Source organism: Dipodomys spectabilis, unplaced genomic scaffold (genome assembly GCF_019054845.1).
Source record: "Dipodomys spectabilis isolate Male_0828 unplaced genomic scaffold, ASM1905484v1 ptg000009l, whole genome shotgun sequence".
In the NCBI taxonomy this organism is placed as follows: domain Eukaryota; kingdom Metazoa; phylum Chordata; class Mammalia; order Rodentia; family Heteromyidae; genus Dipodomys; species Dipodomys spectabilis.
Genome location: NW_024870686.1, coordinates 28,440,130 through 28,461,154, shown reverse-complemented (window position 1 = coordinate 28,461,154; position 21,025 = coordinate 28,440,130). Strand labels below are relative to the sequence as shown.

General features: G+C 37.1%; 1 protein-coding gene across 1 annotated transcript in view; it reads left to right on the top strand.

Moving 5' to 3' along the window:
• The window catches only part of Tll1 (tolloid like 1), a 143,741-nt gene that overhangs the window by 90,715 nt on the left and 32,001 nt on the right, over window positions 1-21,025 (top strand). The window contains exons 7-12 of the mRNA XM_042701112.1: window positions 1,152-1,257; window positions 2,287-2,411; window positions 4,626-4,741; window positions 12,158-12,260; window positions 13,368-13,484; window positions 14,943-15,088. Of these exons, the coding sequence (XP_042557046.1) occupies window positions 1,152-1,257; window positions 2,287-2,411; window positions 4,626-4,741; window positions 12,158-12,260; window positions 13,368-13,484; window positions 14,943-15,088 (713 nt within the window). The remainder of the gene's footprint in view (window positions 1-1,151; window positions 1,258-2,286; window positions 2,412-4,625; window positions 4,742-12,157; window positions 12,261-13,367; window positions 13,485-14,942; window positions 15,089-21,025) is intronic.

Here is a 21,025-nt window from a genome sequence, read left to right as displayed (position 1 = left end):
GAGCAAGCATGCTGAGCAAGTATGACCCCCTGTGTTCAAAGCCCAGTAGAACCTTGTTTCAGTTTTAGATGGAAGTAGATTTACTGCTGTTGTTTTATCTTTAGAGATCAAATAGCATAGCTAAAGCCAGCAGACTGTTTATGTTAATATTGTGTTTAGATCTTTTTATAATGTTTCTTAGATTCTAAATGTAATTATAAAAGGAAGATGTTCAACTCATTAGATGAATGCATTTGTATAATCATTTGTACAGTACTCACAAAAGCAATATGATTTTAAAGAAATAATTTTTTTAATATTTTTGATTATAAAGATATTATATAGAGGGGTTACAGTTATATGAGTACATTTCCTATCGAGCATTGTTACCCCCTCCTTTGTTTTTCCCCTACCATCCCTTCCCACCCCACCTCCCTACCTCCTCCCACCCCCCCAAAAAAAAGTTGTAAAGTTTGTTTTCAACAGTGTCTTGCAATCTGTTACAATGGGTCAACCTGTATCCTTGTTGCAGCATTTCGTTATTTCCTTTACCCTCTCCAAATTAGAAAACTGTATGTACAAGATGCAGGGCACCAGAATCAAATACAGTGAAAACAGGGGTTATACTGTGGAGAAAGATCATACAAAAGAAACAAAAAAATCACATGGTATATTATAAGTACATTAAAAACAACAGCAAGAAAGATAAAACCTTGGGGTTCATTTCACTTAGCATTATCTTATATGGTCATATGTTCATAGCTTTTAACCTTTTCTGCTTGTCCTAGGCATATACTAGTTATTGCAAATAAGGGAAACCATGGGACCTATGTTTTTTGGGGCCTGGCTTACTTTACTTTTCAGATTGTACCTTTTGACTTTTAATTATTAAGAAGTGATAAAAGAATATATTTATAAGTCAAACCCAAAATGTAATTCTGTTTTGCAGAAATTAATGCATGGATAACTCCAGGATGGCTCTTTCAGAAAGATCTTAAAGATTTTTTTCTATTTATTCATTTTCTGGCATGGGTACCTGAGGGCTGGCGTGTCAACACAATTAGCGAGATAAGTCATTTTGCAAAAAGCAGATGCAAGTCTAGGAAGGAATGTAGTCTTGCCTTTTCCACCAGTTAAAAGGATGCTTTGATTTGTTCATTCCTGATTTTTAGGTCAAGAGTATAATTTTCTGAAGATGGAGCCTGGAGAGGTGAACTCTCTTGGGGAAAGATATGACTTTGACAGTATCATGCACTACGCCAGGAACACCTTCTCAAGGTTGGAGTTTCAGGTTATACTTTTTGACTTTTAATTCCTTTCTTCCATGTGACTCCTCATATAACTGTACTTGACTTTAAACTAGATCCACCTTTAAATATTGCTGTGTCATAGCAAAAACAAAGTAGAAAAACATCAAGAGCTACCACAGGCATTTATTTAAAGGACATTTTGAACTACTCTGAGTGTGTGTGTGTGTGTGTGTGTGTGTGTGTGTGTGTTGTGGATCAAAACACCCACAGCCTTGTGCAGGGTGCAAGCACCATACAAGTTACTGTAAAAATACGTTTCCCCTCCCAGTTCCTACTAAATACATAAATTAAAAGCAACCATTAGAATCATATGTATTAAGCACACAGTTTTGTATTCCTTAATCATAATCAAGTTCAAAAAAGATAGCTAATCATTGCCAGTTGGCAAAGCATTGCTTAAAAAATAGGCATCCTGTGGTTGGCTACATTGTCACACCAAGCAAAGTATGTTTTTTTTTTATTGTGAAAATTCCTTACAGAGGGGTTACAATTACATGGGCAAGGTAATGAGTACATTTCTTATCAAGCATTGTTGCCTCCTCCTTTGTTTCCCCTTCCCATCCCTTGCAAAGTATGTTTTGTATTGAGCTGCTGCTGCTGCTGCTGCTGCTGCTGCTGCTGCTGCTGCTGCTGCTGCTGCTGCTGCTGCTTCTTCTTCTTCTTCTTCTTCTTCTTCTTCTTCTTCTTCTTCTTCTTCTTCTTCTTCTTCTTCTTCTTCTTCTTCTTCTTCTTCTTCTTCTTCTTCTTCTTCTTCTTCTTCTTCTTCTTCTTCTTCTTCTTCTTCTTCTTCTTCTTCTTCTTCTTCTCTTCCTCTTCTTCCTCTTCTTCTTCTTCCCCTTCTCCTCCTCCTCCTCCTCCTCCTCCTCCTCCTCCTCCTCCTTCTCCTCCTCTCCTCCTCCTCCTCCTCCTTCTTCTTTTGGTTGCAGCAAAACAATCCTTTGATTGACTTGAATTGTAATGTGGTGACTTAAGTGTGGTCTGTTTTTGTTTTGTTCAGGGGGATGTTTCTGGATACCATTCTCCCCTCCCGTGATGATAATGGTATACGTCCAGCCATTGGTCAGAGAACACGTTTAAGCAAAGGAGATATTGCCCAGGCAAGAAAGCTGTATAGATGTCCAGGTATTGCAACCGTAGAAATGCAGACGTAAGGCTCTGCTTGACAGTGCGCCTCCAGATACATATGCCATGATTTGATCAACTGTGCTAGGGAACCATGAACACTTTGTAGTTAGTGATCATAAAATGAGGGAGAAAGACCCCTGTAGCACCTAGACCTACAAAGTTCCAGAAGCCGAATGTAAAGCACAGAGACAGCACATTGCTTTCTTTTACTTGGAATGAGTAAACAAGAACATTGGATGGTTGATTGTCATTAAGTAGGAATAGGATTTCATTCTCAAATGTTTCCTTGTCAATGTCAACAGGGTATCCTGTTGAGGTCCTCTGTGAGGGCTTTCTTTCTTTGCAAGGACATTAAGAAAACAGCATAAAAATGAAATCTTACTGCTAGGAATTCATCAGTGTGTTGCCAAACAAATAAAAAAATTCTAATTACATTTCCAGTGAGTTACTAGATGTTTGACGACTGGCAGACGTGGTAGTAAAATCATGGAGTGAAGATCCTAATTCTAATATTCTAGTGGTCTAAGTTGGTCATATTGTAGATTCTAACTACTGTGTACTTAGAATCATTGAAATATATCAAAGTAACGTATTGCTTATATACATTTGTGAATTAAATATATTCATTTGTTTTAATTCCACTTTAGAGAATCTTATCAAAGCATGCTGTGTGGCTTTAGTGGGACATCAAATCCTTATAAAATTTATTTTGAAGCAGTTATGAATTATAATTTTCTCATTGAAACACACTCAACCCCCAAATCATGATTTAGCATCTAAACTGATCTCCTATTTGGAAGCACATTATTTATGTTAATAAAACTTTCACTCATTTTTTTTTTTTTACTTCTGTAAAGCATTAGTGGAATATCTAAATGATTCATCCAACAGGGCTAAATTATGTATTTTTGACCTTGAGCATTTTCATTTTCTTCTAAAGCTCCTTCTGTCTGGCTGTCACATCAGAATAAACATTGCTCCTTTAAATTTATTTTGTGGTACAAATATAGTATCTATTTTTTGGAATAAATAGTTATACCTCTCAAGCTGTTTTTACAGTTCTGTTTTATGCTTTTGGTGTCATTATCTTTCTTTAACACAAGCAATGCAGAGCCATTTATAATTTATTGAGGGTTTCATGAGACAAGAATTCGACTGCTGGTAGCTATTGCTCTGTAATATGGTGATACCTCAGTTTGCACTTCTGGTCTCCTTCAGCGAAGGGATTGGTCTTTCCGATTGTTGAGTGACGGTTATAAAGACAAATGGCATCATTGGACTAATCAGTCTTGAATTAGAGTTACTTAAGGCAGCCTAAGTTCAGAAACCTCATGCCAGGCCTGTCCCACACAGCCAGAAAGCCCATAATAGAACGATGCTGACCTCAGTAATACCCAAACAGAGATTGTGGTGCCATGCAGCTAATAACTCATTATTTCAAAATGCCTGGTAACTACTGTCAATGAATAAGACAAGATTAATAAGAGAAAAAAATAAACCATACTATTTGCTTTTCAAGCAATTTTTATTTATGATCAACAGAGGGAGTACATATTTTAGAGCTTTTATAAAATACAAACTTCCCATGGTGGCTTTTTTCTGCTGGATTATTTTATAAATTATTTCAAAATACTGTGCGTGACATTTTAAGATCACTTTTATTGCATGGCTGTTATCATTTCAGATATTTCAACCTTGACATAGTAGTCTCCGTTCAATTTATTCAGTTCACATTGAACATTCATTTATTTAATTCATGTTGAGTATCTGGATGGTATATTTTATGTGGTCCTGGACTTGTATCAATTAGGTTCTCCCTGACTGAGGTTGAACTTGGGTATCCTTTTCATTGCTGTGTGAGAAACAATGAGAAAGATCAACACTAGAGAGAACTCTATGGATAGCAATTCATTTCCTTATTAATCTTATGTATACAAACGCGAACGATGCCATTAGGATATACAGAAATTCTGTAATAGAAACATATAAAGAAATACTTTTAGGAAAGCAAAAATTATTCTTAGAGTTGCATACAGTTCTAATTCTATCGCTTAGAAGTTTGACACCAGCCTGACTTCTTTACATAGTAAGACCTTTTATTGATAACAAAATGAAAACAAAAATCTATGGAAAGATATATAAACAACTTTATGATACCTATATCCTTTATGAAAATTAATGCATAGCCTCCCATCTTCTTGTTCCCTTCAGCATGTGGAGAAACCCTGCAGGAGTCCAGTGGAAACCTGTCCTCTCCCGGCTTTCCCAACGGCTACCCCTCCTACACACATTGTATCTGGCGTGTGTCCGTCACCCCAGGAGAGAAGGTAGGTGATGTCTGCAGGAGTGCCATGTTCATCTCTTGTGAGTGAAGACCTTCACCATGTGTCAAGTGGCATCTCCATTATATTTTCTTTTGCAGTCTTTTTTATTGCCTTAAATAGTTATACCACAGGGTTGCTATCCACCAAAGTGATTTATGAATACAGGGTATCGTGATCAGTATCACCCTTCCCAACATTCTCACCCATCTCTCCCAACCCAACCAACCCTTCCCTTACTCACTTTAGTTTTAGGTTATGTCTTGATCTGTGTCACCAGGTCAACATCTTCGCCTCCTTTTCAGCCCACCCCTTTCCTTATATTTCTCAATGCTGTGGTATGTGCAAAGCAATAAATTCTTGCCTGCAATTAGTGATGCTATCATAATTAAAGAAAGTTTGAAGGCACCTTCAAGAATTAAGGCTGGTTGTACTGTAAGACACCAGAAAAACATGATGAAGCCTTAGTGATTCAAATCACCATAATGTCAAAAGAGAATGGACTAGCCTAGAAACAGGTCAGAATTACTCCAGAGGAGGCAAAAGGCTTCTTTTATAAGCATGCATATGCATTTATTCATATATTGAAATACATATGTATGTGTGCATATAAATAAATGTGTTGGGGCTGGGAAGGTGGTTCAGTGGTACAGCGCTTGCTTTGCATGCATGAGGCCCTGGGTTCGATTCCTCAGCACCACATAAGCAGAAAGTAAAAAGCTAGCAGTGGTGCTGTGGCTCAAGTGGTAGAGCACTAGCCTTGAGCTGAATAGCTGAGGGACAGCACCCAGGCCCAGAGTTCAGGCCCCATGACCAGATCCCCCCAAAAAATGTGTATTGTGTGTTTTTCATTTTTTGGTGGAAGTTTATGTAAGTGTCAATACAAATAGATTTTCATTTGATTTTATAATTTCAATGGAATTGTTTACTTTCACTCTTTGACAAGAAATTGCTCTTTGAACCAACAATGATGTGATGTGTGTCATTATCAAACTGGCAAAGTTGCAATACATATGACATTAAAGTCCAAAGAGCCTTTCTGTAGGGTATTTAATATTCTTTGCCATATTTTTCAAAATATGGCATTTTCAGCCAGAAATTTCTTGTATGAGCAAAGAAGGTTTTTATAACAATAAAAAGGAAACAATTTTTGAAAAATAAGAGAAAAATCCTGATGTGAGAACATGTCTACAGTCTGCTATGAAAATTAAAAGCGGGCTAAAAGTCATTGGAATAAAATGATCAAATATTTAAATAAAATACATCAGCTTTTAATTAAAAGCTTGGGAGGTTGTCTACCAAAATAATGTATTTTTCTTCTTGGTAAGCTTATGAGCTTATTTCTTTTTTACTTCTTTGTTTTATGTATTAGCATATATTATTTTGTGCAGGAGAAAAACGTTTTAAGATATTAAGTTAATGTTTCAACAGTGTGAATGAACTTAATGCTGTAGATTTGTCCATTTAAAAGAAAAATCATAGTTAAATAGACTATTGTCAGTTCATACATATGTCTTCCTAGGACTGAGCATTAGACAGTCAGGAAAGATCCCTGTTGAATCTGCTTGTCACATTGCATAGTTCTTCCTGGGAGCAGTCAAGAATGTTCAGCTAGGAAAGTAGCTGTATTGAGGTCATAGAAAAACACACACTACTGAGTTTTCTGTTCCTTAGAAATAATTTCCTTTGAATGAGAACAGATTGCTGATGTCATTTTTGCAAACATTTGTTTTTCATCATTCGCCCATGCTTCACATGGGTGGGGCCAGTGTACTATATTGTGTTTATATTGCCAAAGGCACTATTTAAAAATTAACAATTGCTATATCACGTTTTGAGTCAACTGAAATAAATATGTCTCTTATCCGGAAAATAAATCACCGCTATCAAGAATCTCACATGCTTACAACTCAGAGTGTAATTGCCAAACTCTGGAAAAACTAAAAGAAAGCAAGATGCAACTTGTCATGGTTATTTAGGACATTTCAGATCTTGTTAAGACATCTAAGCATGACTGAGCATGAGAACGTTTTTCATTGCCTGGGAGGTGGTGAGAGTTTCAAGGTATAGGTAAGGGCAGGGAGAAATATACATTGATCTTCCTTCCTTCCTTCCTTCTTTCCTTCCTTCCTTCCTTCCTTCCTTCCTTCCTTCCTTCCTTCCTTCCTTCCTTCCTTCCTTCCTTCCTTCCTTCCTTCCTTCCTTCCTTCTTTCCTTTCTCTTTCCCTCTTTTTTCTTTCTCTTCTTTCTTTGCTCTCTCCCTTCATCTTCCCCCCTCCCTCCCTCCCTCCCTCCCTCCCTCGTTCGCTCGCTCCCTTCCTTCCTTCCTTCCTTCCTTCTTTCTTCCTTCCTTCCTTCCTTCCTTCCTTCCTTCCTTCCTTCCTTCCTTGCTTCCTCCTTCCCTCCCTCCTTCCTTTCTTCCTTCCTTTTTAAAATTACCTTTTAAGTAGTAGTACAAGAGAGTTTCAATTCAGCATATCAGTTTATTACTACAACGCATCTTGATTGATGTCACCTCTTCCATCTTCTTCCTCTTTCTCTTCCAACCCCACCCATACCCTCAGAACAAGTAGCATACGTGTACAGCAAAAGTGGGTTTTGCATGTTTCTACATTGATAGGCTCCAAGCTTTACTAAGATTAAAACGGCCACCGAGTTCAGGATATATAGGAGAAATGTAAGACTTAAAACCAAGGCATATCATACAATGCTATTTCATGATCCAGAGAAAAATTATGGATAACACTGATCTTGTAAAATCTTCAAGGAAGGGTAAGTTTTTAAGGACATGTTATGGCTCCAATTCACTATAGAAATTGGCAATTAACAAGATATGGTATAGGAGTGGGGACTGTGGAAAATGGTAAGAAAATGTTCTGGTTTATAGCTGGCAATGACAAAGCAAAATTTCAACATAGGTAGATTTGAGCAGAACGGTTGTATAGTGGCATGGTCCCACTCTTTGGCTGCATGCCAGGTGATTAATCTCTGGTGGACCTCAGAGTGTATCTGAGGCTACTCGACCAGCTAGTGATAAGACAGGAACTTGAATCTAGGTCCCGTTTCCCCATCTATTCTTTGAGGTTTCAAATCCTTTATTGTAACATGTTGATTTTCTTATGGAACTAAAATTAAACCAGTGTTTTACATTTCTCAGGGCAATTGGCTTTAGAAAATTAGATTGATATTTTTTTAAATCACATACATGTTTTCAAAGTTTACTTTGTGAAGGATGCCTGAATAAAACAATTGCTAGAATGCTGTTCATGCCTGGGACTCTTATAGTGTGTATGAGTGTTTTTCTACCCATCATCTACTTAAATCTCTGTGATTTAATTCTGGTGAGATTAGCCTGATCCAATGGCTGCCAACTTGCGGGAAGAAAGTTTATCAACTTGATAACACTTCAGTAAAATAACAAACTGAGGAGCTAGAACGTAAGCTAGAACTCAGGTCTTCTGACTCCTTATCAAGAACAGCTTCTAGTTGTAGGGAAAATACAATATTTTTTCTTTTCAGTGTAATACAATTTCACAGCTAAATAAAGCCTTAATGATACATTACTCCAACCCTTGGCAAACTTTAATGGAAAAAGTATGTGATAAATGTTTACCCTGTATGTATTATAAGACTGTGTCCCAAAAACTTGTTTCTAACAGTGCAGTACCAGAAGCCAACACAGATAATACGGTAAAAGAATGTGTACAATAAAATTTTATTTACAAAAAAATAGGATGGTGCTGGGAAGATAGCCCAGTGATAGAGCGCTTGCCTTGCATGCCTGAGGCCTTGGGTTCGATTCCTCAGCACCACATAAGCAAAAAGAAAAAAGCCGGAAGTGGCACTGTGGCTCAAGTGGTAGAGCGCTAGCCTTGAGCTGAAGAGCTGAGGGACAGCGCCCAGGCCCAGAGTTCAGGCCCCACGACTGGACCCCCCCAAAAAAACTAGGATGCAGGTAGAATTTGCTAATGGCTTATTCATTTACTGATTTATTCTGTATGAATCTTTATGAAAAATATTCTAGTCAATAGAGGGAGCTTATTAGATTTATTTAGACTTCTGGTTAGAACAATCAATTTTATCATGCCGATTTTTATTTTATTGTCATCTCTCTCTAAAGTCATTTGCTAATCTCAGTATAATTAGTAAGGATTGTATCTTCCTGGTTCTCAATTCTCTAAGGCATAAATGGTCTTCTAATTGACCTTTATATGGTGTCGAGAAATTTGTTTAGGTAGTCAATAATGTCTTAACTGTGCTGACAAAAGATCATCGATTATATCGTTCTCTAGAGACTTGCGGCCATACAGTCCCTTGAACTGTGATCTGCCTTTCTTCAAGATTCTTCACTCTGCAGCATTGTCAAACAAAAAGCCCTTAATAAGCAAATCCAATTGCAATTGTGTCGCCTTGTTCAGCTAAGACTCCTCTTCCTTGCCCTCTGCCCTATCGTGTGCTCCGAGGGAGCTATGATTAATTTTAAATTGATACTCCTATTTACCTTCAGAAGTAAAACATTTATTATAATTGCATTATGTAGTGCCCATATTATCATTCTTTGAAAGATGTAATGTATTTCCATAAAATAGCATCTTCACAAAAAAACTAGTATTTCCCAAGTGCTTTTAATTTGTAATTCAAGTAAGGATTGTGCTAGCAACATTAGTCAAAGGCCAGAACTTTTATTTCTATAGTAAGAGCCTTGAGATTTGATTTTAGAAAACCTATCTTTATTACATTTTCTACTTAAGGATCTCTGTGTTTTATATTAGTGTCAGGCCGGTTTTGTTCCTCCACGGTGCTTGGTGCTTAAATGGGAAGATTATAAACAAGATAGGAAACTTTTCTGCTCAGAATTATCCCCCTCTTCCATCCCATTATGTGTGTGTATGTATGTGCATATTCCAAGACTTCAGATATTAACTGTTTGTTAGCAATCTATCTACATTGTTTTCAACATTAGGTGACATTTGATGATATACATGCATCCAACATAGTTGATTTTTCCCCCTCTCATCCAGAAAGAAATTGAAACTATTTTCACATTATAAAATAACCCTTTGAGTCACAAAACATAACCTGGTGTCTTTTTTTGCCTCTATATTCTAGCTTTGCCTTTACAGTTACAACAAATAAGTTATTATATGATTCTATGGAGCTAACACTTGGGCAGTTGTTATGGAGAGAATAGAAATGAGGAATGAAACTTACTGTCAGTGTACTCCCTTTCTACCAGGGTTGAAGTTAAGTTAAAAAACAAAAAAATAATGCTTTCTAAACTATAGTCTAAGAATAACTAATGTGGTCCTGGAGGAGAAAATGTTTTAGGTCATTGGTAGAAATAATTAACCAAATAAAATATTTTCATAAGTGTTGAGAAATATTGGAAAGACAGGAGTGATTAGGACTTTGCCCTCAGATATTTGGGAACATTTTTGAATAGTTTTCTTATTTGGAATAATAAAATTGAGTGAATGAAAACACAAGTCCAAATGAGGAAGATGAAATAGGTTTTATAACATGCTGGATTATAAATTTTAAATAGCCTATTTTAAAAATCATCCTTAATTTTTATCTCTTAATAATAAAAAAGGACACATTAAGCTGTGTGGTTACTTGAAATCTACCATGTGCAATTTTATCCTTTATTAGGGTGGTACCTAGCCATAAGTCTCCATGAGAAATCTCCATAATGATATTATGTCTTCAAGCTGGAAAGGACTAAGCAAATTTATTTTTTTAATCAAAATTTTTTAGGATGTGTGCATCTACTGGGACTTGAACTTAGGGCCTTGTGCTTTTGTTTGATTTTTTTCATTCAAGGCTAGCAGTCTCACATTTGAACTACACCTTCACTTCGAGCTTTCTGCTGGCTGATTGGAGATAAGAATCTTGTGATTTGTGTGCATTTCTGGCCTTTAATCTTGATCCTCAGATCTCAGCCTTTTGAGTAGCTAGAATTACCAGCAAGAGCTGCCTAAGCCAAACTGCAAGTTTTGAAAAAGGGGAACACAACTACTTTTCTTTTTCAGCCCAGAACTGGAAAGACTTTCTGGAATATGGATTTAGGATTACTGATTATATTTTTCTCTTCCTGTTTGTTATTACTTTAAAGTTCTTATATTCAGCCTTTCTATCATAAGTTGGTTCTTTCATCCTTTAAATATTGTTAAACTGCTATCGTTTTATGGTAAAACATTTTATTTCATTTTATTTATTTATTTTGTTGCTCATGGGACTTGAACTCAGAGCCTGAGCACTGTCCCTGAGCTTTTTTCACTGAAGGTTAGCACTCTTAATAATTTACACCACAGCTCTACTTCTAGTTTTCTGGTGGATACTTGCAGATAAAAGTCTCACAGACTTTCCTGCCTGGGCTAGCTTTGAACCACGATCCTTAGACTCAACCTCCTGAACAGCTAGGATTATAGTCATCCACCAAAGCCTGGCAGTATAAATAAATAAATAAATAAATAATCACAATTTATTTTGATTTTAGTAGATAAAGACAGGTTACTTCCATCTTCAAGCAACTTAGATATTTTAAGCAGAGTAGTTAGCATGAGATTTAAAATGAGAATATACACTAGGGTATCCAAATGAATTTTACTTCATAAACTGCTATTTCTCATGATCAGTTGTTTTATTTGGGGGGAGTAATAAAAGAGTTAATGATTCAAAAAGTGAAGTCTTTTGTAAAGCAACAAGAAAGTTATCTTTCCTAGAATGGCTCTTAAATTATCTTTACAAAATAGACCCCATCATTCCAAAAAAAAGGAAAGAATAAAGGGTCGTGTTCAAGGTCTTCTAACTTGAAAGGTCTTTGAATATATATCTTTGGATCTAGAGAAGAATAGTAACATGTGACTTTAATTATAGTCAGAAGAACAAATTCGATTGCTGAGGCTACATTTAAACATTTCAACACACACAATGATATTATGTTCTGGGAATATGGCACATGGTGGTGATTTTTAACATAATTACAGATGTCTGACTAGTTGCCTTTGAAATAAATTATTAACGAAGAAGGCACTCGTGGGAAACTTGAATTTCTTCCTGATCTAAATTAGGTATATCTTAGGATGATTCAAAATAAACTATTTGAATAAAAGTCTCTGTTTGTTCCACAATTGGGCCACATTAATTTCACAGAAACGCTGGGCTCATGGCTAAACAATTTCATTTATTACCGCCATTAACATGATGATGTTTCTGTTGCTCTTAGTAAATCTGAACGAGAATGTGAAAAAGTGTTATCAAGGTATTTAAGAAGAACATTAGCATAGTATGAATATAGAAAAAGAATTAGCTGCACATCCATTTTCACCTCCATTTAGGTGGCCTTACCTCTAGGAATGCAATCTCTATATATTCTTTAACGCTTACTTTTGCTCTCTGTGTTGGTCTATCATGTTGCAGATTGTTTTAAATTTTACCACAATGGACCTATACAAGAGCAGTTTGTGCTGGTATGACTACATTGAAGTGAGGGATGGATACTGGAGGAAATCACCTCTCCTGGGTAAGCAGGTACTGTTCAGTTACGCATGTATTCTGGCCAGCTCTTTAAAGACTCATCTCACAATTAAAATATGTGTGGTCAACAGTTCAACCATATGAAAATATTCAGGTGAAATATACAAATGGCACGGTAGTTGATTTGAAGTGGTTGAAATAGGAGGTTGATAATCCAGTCCGAATGTGAAGATTGAGCATAGTCTTCTTCAGTGCTAGGCTCAGCAAGGTAACTTTCTGCAATGTTGTCATCATGTTCAATTTGCAGTTATAGTTTTTATTTTTATGAAGCCAGAAAAATTGTGTGTTTATTGTCTTTTCAAAGTCAGCTGCCTAGTAGCCACATTCGTATGCTAGAGATAGTTTTACTAATATAGTAATAAAGATAGTTTTAATAATAATGTAATATGTTCAGAATCATTTCATGTACTTGGTCATACTTCACCAGTTATCATGTGAAAAATCAGAATTCAGATGAAGAAAAGCATCAGCACATCTTTGCAGAAGGATGTGGGAGGAACAGCATTATTATATTCACCTTCTCCTTAACTCTTACCAATAAATTCACAATTAGAAAAGAATCTAAAAATTCAGACCCAAGACTTGTGGTACCATCTGTGACTCTACTGTAACATTGCAGATGATGGCCTAGTAGAAGTAATAAGCATGGGCAGTAATACTAAATCTAGTTCTGTGGCTATACCATTGGACCTGGATAGAGAAAGAGAGAGCTCCTCCTTGGGCTGAGAATGCATTCCACTCTCCCACTAATAGCAAGATGGATGATTTGAACTAGTTCCCCGGGATGACTCATGCCATTCTCTGATTCCTCTGGATTTCTGTAGTTCCCTACCTGTGACCATTTATGTGTATCTTTGTGAGTTTACCTAGCCCCTTGTAGGATGGCACTGACATAGGTTGCCTGGGGCTTTGTAAGTAGATATAAAGCAACTACTTCGTTCCCTTAGTAAGCAAAAATTAAGGCAGATATTAGTGTTGGCTCTAATGTCAAGGAATCAAAATAGGAGACAACCATTGGATAATTTGTGGCTGGTGTGGAGAGCGAGTAGAGAACAGAGTTTCATTTAGGAGTCTATTCTTGTATGTCTTTTAGGTAGATTCTGTGGGGACAAAGTGCCGGAAGTTCTGACTTCTACAGACAGCAGGATGTGGGTTGAGTTTCGGAGCAGCAGTAACTGGGTAGGGAAAGGGTTTGCAGCTGTCTATGAAGGTAAGTCACCCACAGTGAAGAGCTCATTTTATCTTAGGTCTCCTATCAGAAATGCCCTATCTCTTCTACTAACATAATGATGAAATGGAAGAGGAGGCAGGAAGTTGGGCAAACACTGTCATAATATTCAACGTACATACCTGAAAATGGAGCTAGATAAACCGAGGGGATGAATGGGGTTGTGAGAGATGGAGAAGAACAATCAAAAGGCGGGGAGGGTAACATGGATCATGATGCAGTCATTGTCTTTACAGACTTACATGTTAAATTAAAACCTCTTTGGACAATTCTTTTTTGGTTTGTTTTTGTTTTCACAACTTCTTAAATATTAAAAAAAGGATGTTGTAACCATAGTTACAATTAAGAATTTGCATTTTGATATTCAAAGGATGATTTTTTTTAATGAAAATACTTCCTACATGGAAATTTCACAAACAGCGTATTTTCTGGTGTCAGTGATAGATGAACAATGAAAGGTACTCAAGAATTAATGGGAGGAACAAATGGTGAAAGAGTTCTTAAAGCTTAATTATTGGTTTCATGATATGACCACAATATGGTGAAGAAATAAATGGTTTTCCTTTGTAGTGATTTTATATGTATTTGGTCCCCAGACTGCTGAAATAATCTATTGTAGCAAATGGCACAGAAAGTAATTGTGCACGTCTCTGAAGTACGCTTTGTCTAAATAGAAGAGGCAGCATTCAGAAGAGAATTTATTCCATTCTTGGTTCTAGACTTTTCCGAAACAATCAACTGGCATTGTTCTTCCGGGATTTAGTAATAGCTCCTGTTCTTTTTTTTTTTTTGAGGGGGAGGGGACAGCTTGTGGACAGAGGAGCTCCTTTTTAGTCAGGGACTTAAGATGATTTCTAACACAAAAGAGTTCTGCTTCCTTTAAACTTTTTAAGTAAATGGAAGCATTTTGTTCCAAAGATTTCCCGCATGACCAGGAAGAGGGTTATGTGGATGGAGCTACAGCTGTTGAACACATGGAACTAGTTCACTGCCAGAAGTCCAGTGAGTGAGTTCTGTTTGGGGTGAAACTTCTCTGCTGATGAGTGATTTTTACCTGTGGTCAAAAGACCAGATCAAGCTGGGCAGAGATTCACAGAACAAACTCCCAGAAAGTGGATTTATAAAATCTCTAAAAGCATTTAAAAGTTTTTTTTTTTAAAAAAACTTGCTTTTGTGAAGAAGTGATATCACAGTGGTTAAGATTATATATTCCGTGGATGATCATTATCTAATGTTTATAGTTAAGTGACTATTATTATTACCCTCTAAATCTTTACAATAGCACCAACAGCCAGCTTTGATTCTTTTTTTTTTTTTTTTGTAATATCACTTGGTTTATAGTCAGAGTTCCAGGCACTGAACTTAAATCTTAACCTCAAAAGAAATGGAAAATGAAATGGGATGCCTAAGTTCATTGCTTTGTTTGTTTGTGTTCTTCAGCCATCTGTGGAGGTGAGATACGTAAAAATGAAGGACAGATTCAGTCTCCTAATTATCCCGATGACTACCGACCAATGAAGGAATGTGTGTGGAAAATAGCTGTGTCTGAGGGCTACCATGTCGGGCTGAACTTCCAGGCCTTTGAGGTAAAGTCTTTCAGGCAACCTTCTTGGAGCATATTCTCTATAAATGACAGTGGCATTTAAGAGGCTCCTCATTAAATGGGCCAAAAAAGCAGAGAAATCAGCCTTTTAATCAGTGAAGAAGCAAATGATCGCCTATAAAATGCAACATCAAGGGCAGAAGTTTCTTTTCTTTCCTCTTGTTGCAGACATTTGGAGAAGATTAAAGTGGGTTTACATTAACTATGCTATTTGAATCAGAATGTTTGAAGTGCTGACAATAGTTTTTTTGTTGTTTCGTTAATATATGTAACAAATACATAGGCCTTTTTTTTCTCCCCACCAACTAGTAAGTAACAGCACTTTCATTTCTCTTCGAAGAGGTTAAAAAGTAGATAGTCTCTTTTTGCTACTGGGAACCCCTTTCTCTTTTCTTGCTTTTATCCGGTTACCTAGGCAATTAAAAAAAATCAAATGTAAGCACTCCTAAACATTTTCAATTTTATTAAAAATAGGTATCAGGAGATCTGTACATGGTTGTGTTTATTAAAGGAAGTGCTAAAATGAACTAAAAATCAGTAAGACTTCTGGATCAAAGTCTGATTCCAAAACTACTAAGGCTGCCTAATGTATCATTTTTATTTTTGTGGAACAAAAAGGATCCAGGAAGGGATTAGAAGCCAAGCAGTGAGGGAAGTTTTCAGGAACTCAGTGTTTAAGTCAAAGCAACAGACTAGATACTGAGAACTCAAACTGAGGTGGGAAAAAGCAGGTCCAGGAAAGAAGTCAGAAATACATAGTTCATGGCTGGAGAGTATTCCTGTATGGATTAGAATTCAATTCATTGTCCTAGAACCCACAGGAAGTAAGAGGGCACCATCTAGCCACTCCAAGAGTGAACGTGGTGTAGTAAACTAAGGCCCTGTCTTGGACAGCAAGGAACTCTTGCTGCAACCTATCAAGCTAGAATATCCTATATCCTACCTGTGAGCCAGTGGCTCGTTATTTTTTTTCTTTTCTTTGGTACTTGGGTCTATCCCCTTACACATGCTGTTTACTTTCCTAGATACATTTCCTTTAATCATGAAAAGGAAATGCTTTCTGCTTTGATCATGAGGTTGTATTTCATGCTTGTGACTACTTTGCAGTTTTGGAATTTTTGGTTTTGACATTATTTGGTTCACATTTGAATTCTTGTCTTGGAATGGAGTAATAGGAGCATAAACATGGTTCACACAGCCCAGTTTACTGTTAGCAGTGACCTAAAATTGGCAAGAAGGATTTCATCTGAAATTTAGACTCAAACTAGTTTATTGAAAAAATATCTACTCAGTGATCATATTGCCTGTGTTTTGTAATATTTCAAGAATTATGAAACATAACTCATTCAATAAATAACTCCCTGTATTATGGAAGTTTCTAACACAGGAATGGTGTCAGAAAAGGCTTATTTTACATACCAGGACCTAAAAACTGAGAAAAATGAAACTATTGACTTTGAAGCTGTTTTGAAGTTTTACTTAATTTTTGGTTTATCAGTAAAGTAATAGTGATATTCTCTGATATTTTCCAAAACTAGGAGAACACATGGAAAGCCTTTTCATTTCAGGCACTGAGCTTGTTGAATGAATGAATGAATGAATGAATGATCACAGTGCTTTCGGATTGAGGAAAAGTCACAGCCCTAGTTGGCCAATGGAACCTTTTATTTATCATGTCTACATTCTTGTCCCTCCTTCTTTAGGTATTATGTCTGTCATGTTTCTACCTCAACCATTTGTGTATTTGACATATGGTCCTGTCTAATAAGCTTCTTTTTAAATGTTTTTGATGGACCTTGGGCTTGAACTCAGGGCCTGAGTACAGTCCCTGAGCTATTTTGCTCAAGGCTAGCGCTCTACCACTTTGAGCCACAGCACCACTTCCATTTTCTGGTGGTTCATTGGAGATAAGACTTTCCTGCCTGGGCTGGCTTTGAACTGTGATTCTCAGATTTCTGCTTCTTGAGTAGCTAGGATTACAGGTGTGAGCCACAGGTGTCCATAGAGGCTTGTTATTTTTATATGCCCAAACTCAGCCCCTCGATGGTCTTGCTTTCTTCAGGAACAGTCTTAATTCTGTTATTTTTTCCCTCATAAAGTTCAAAGTCACACTATTAACATGTTGTATCCCCTTGGACTTCAAGTGATGAGGACATTATGCCAATTTTCTAGCACCCTGCTGGTCCCCCTTCACCTCTGCTTGGAAATCATTTTGGGAAGCTTGGCTCTCAAGCCTGGTCCTCTCTGTTTTATTGTCCACACAGAATCCAGCGTGAAGCTTTCACAATGTGACATTCTTCCCAGACTGTCACTGTTGGATCGAACATAAGATCCAGACTCAATTCATGATTTGGCCTAGGTTCCTTGCTACTGCTTCTTTTCTCTCATCACCTCCATGCTCTTCTAGCTCATCCTCAAAAGCACCAAGGTCCTCCCCACATCACATTTGTCACTCAAGATCCTCTCCCTCAGGATCTTTGGAAATACTTTTCTTACCTCCAGTTCAGTCTAAACCATTGTTCTGTTTTAGTTTAGTTTAGTGCATCTGTGATGAGTGGAATGTATGCTATGGCTTAATTATTTGTGTCCTCACATGCCTATCTCTCTCACTAAAATACAATCATCCCAAGGTAGGTGATTATACAGGTAAGGTAGACCATTAGATGGGTAAGATAGCATGGGTAGGAGCCATTATCTGTGGTGCTCACCACTATCTCCAGCACCAATGGCTAATCACTGTCCCTAGCACCAGTAGTTCTATGGTTAATATTTGATGATGGAAAGGATGGATAAACAGACGGATGTATGTATATGAGAATGCATGAACTTGATGGTTGAACATTAATGCATCCTTTCCTTATCAAAGGCATGGAAGGTTCCATGCAGAGGATAACAACATGAATAAGTTAGATTTAGATAATGGAGAGACTACTATGACTGAATGTAGACTAGACATCCTGGATTCCAAGGAATTCACAAGTGACTGTAGTTGAAATGTCATGTGTATGCCATCTAAATCTTCAAGATAAGACAATTAAAATTATGCTATTAGCCTGGTATTACACCAACATTAAAGTGCTTATTTTAAAATCCTAGTTGATTTTATTTGAAAACTTACTTCCTTGGTAAAATTGTATGATCAAGACAAATCACCATTCATAACACTCTGAGAATCATTTATAGATAAGTACACAGCACCAAAACATGCACAAACTCTCACACCAAGCTGTGACGGTGTCCTGTAGAAAATATGTGCAAGATAAAATCACTCAGGCATGAGTCATAGTGTTCTTGGCTGTGAGTTCAGTTTTAATGAATCAATATTTCATATTAAGGTATCTTTAAATAGAAACACACATAAAACAGGGTTTTGATGGGTTGTTAAAAAGAAATTGTGACTAGCATTTCACAGGAACCTAACACTGTATTTGCCTAGGAGCAATGAATCAGTATTTGCTAATTCAGTGTTCTCAGCAGCTTTATGGAGCATAAATAAATAGGTACTTTGAATATCAAAAGTTAATAGTGTTAGCTTGTTTAGTAAGTTATTGAGCTGTATCCACTTATTTTTATTTACATACTTTTTTTTTGTCGGTCTTGGGGTTTGAACTCTGGGTTTGGGCCCTGTCCTTCAGCTCTTTAGCTCAAGGCCAGTGTTTTACCACTTGAGCCATAGCGCCACTTCTGGTTTTCTGGTAGTTTATTGGCGATAAGAGTCTCATTGACTTTCCTGCCCAGGCTGGCTTTGAACCATGATCCTCAGATCTCAGCCTCCTGAGTAGCTAGGATTACATGCATGAGCCACTGACACCTGGCTCATACTGTGTTTTTGACACAAAGATTATATCTTTTATATAGACAATGAGCTCACAAGTTCTGTATATATTTTTTCCTGAATAAAATCATTGTTTTTATTCTCTCAGTTCAGTTTTTTCAAAGGATGCCTCTTTGCTCCTTTATGGTCTCTTTTATTTTATTTTATCTCATTGATGTTTGAACTCAGGGCCTGAATGCTAACCTTAAGCTTTTCTGCTCAGGCTGAAAATCTACAACTTGAGCCACCGGTTCACATTTGATTTGTTGGAGGTAAGAGTTTTATGGACTTTCTTGCCCAGGATTATGGGAGAACTGAGCCACCAGAGTCCAGCTCTATTTTCTTTTATGTAGAAGGGCCACTAAGTTGAACTTGTTCACCATTCTGTTGGAGACAGAACTTACTAGCTGGCCACCATCTATACCTCCCTGTGACTTTGGGCCACAGTTTAAGCTTTCCAAGGGCCACTTCATTTTTTGATGTCAGTACAGAAGGAAGTTGCAGGAGGCACCTTTGGGAATGAGTTCCTGGAATCTACTTCATCTACACTGTTTTTGAAGTGCTGTGGTCTGAATGTTTATCTGTCCTCAGAATTCACATAATAAGCTCTCGAGTGGACCTTTGTATATGGGGCAATTAGGAAGTGATTAACTCATGAGGATACAGCCCTCATGAGTGGGAATAGTGTTCTTGTGAAAGAGATTTAAGGAGCTTCTGTCTTGGGAGGAACAGAGAGAAGGTACTACCCACAAACAGGGTTCTCTCCAGATATGAAATCTGACAGCACCTTAACTTTGTACTTCTCAGCCTCCTGAGCTGGCAGAAATAAATTTCTGATGACTAGGAATTACCTAGTCTATGGTGATCTCTTCTTGACATCCTGAATGGACTAAGGGAGAGATATTTTCCTACTGGTGCATTTTTTAAACACTGAGATACTGAAGTAAGTTTGTAAAAGCACATAGATCATCTCTGAAATTCAATGTTCAACAGAAATGCTAACTCTAAAGAAGCCTCTAGTACTATTTTATTTGACAATTTTAGTAAGCATCAATACAGAAGAGAAAAAGTTTGGGGGTGCTGGAAATGTTTATAGGAACAACTTCAAAGAAATGTCAATAAAGTGAAAATTTGAACAAGAAGTGAAATAAATCTAGAGCTTACTTTTGTTTAAATTGAAATCGTCACGCACATTAATTCAAGTCGGATTATGTTTGAGGTACGTGTCAGCATTGCTACACATTCTGACTGGAAGTTTCTTCCCTTATGAAAGCCAGACATGTTTACTAGCCTACACAGGGCTGGAAGTTTTAAACAGTGCACACATCTTTATCTTGTCACTTGGTGAATTCCCTGACTTCAAGCAACCCTTTAATGTCTTTAAATATTTTTATTAGTTTACAATAACTAGATAGTCTTTGGGAATGAACTCAGAAGCCAAGATAAGGAAGTCTTAATTAGTTCACATGTCAGTGTTCAGTTAGGAATACATGTTGGTCAATAATGGCAGAAGAGAAGGAGAAATAGCTCTTCTTTTATTCACTGCTTTTCTATACTGTCCTGGACATATTTATCTAACCCTAGCTGCTGTCAATAAAGTCCTTAAACTTAAAAGCAAGTAAATAATTCTTGTGGACATGAAGGAAAAGAAAATGAACTGGTAACATTTAAGTATTGGGATTTGAGCTCTGATGTTCACATTTGCTAAGAAGGCCATACCTCCATTCCTTTTGATTTGGTTATTTTCAAGGTAGGCTCTCACTTTTGCTCAGGCAGCTCTGCACTATGATCCTCCTATTTCTGTGTTTCCTTGTAGCTATATCACCAGGTTTTATATCTGTCATCATATCCAGCTTTTTCTGTTGAGAGGGGTCTTACACCTCCCTTTCCCAATATGCCTTTGGTTGGCTTTCAACTATGATCTGCCCAATCCCCTTCACCTAAGTAGCTAGAATTATAGAAATGACTAGAATCACAGCTATGATGTTGCGAGCGCTCTGTGTGTGTGTGTGTGTGTGTGTGTGTGTGTGTGTGTGTGTGCATGTGCCAGTTCTGGGGCTTGAACTGAGGGGTCTGGGTACTATCTCTGAGTTTTTTTGCTTAAGG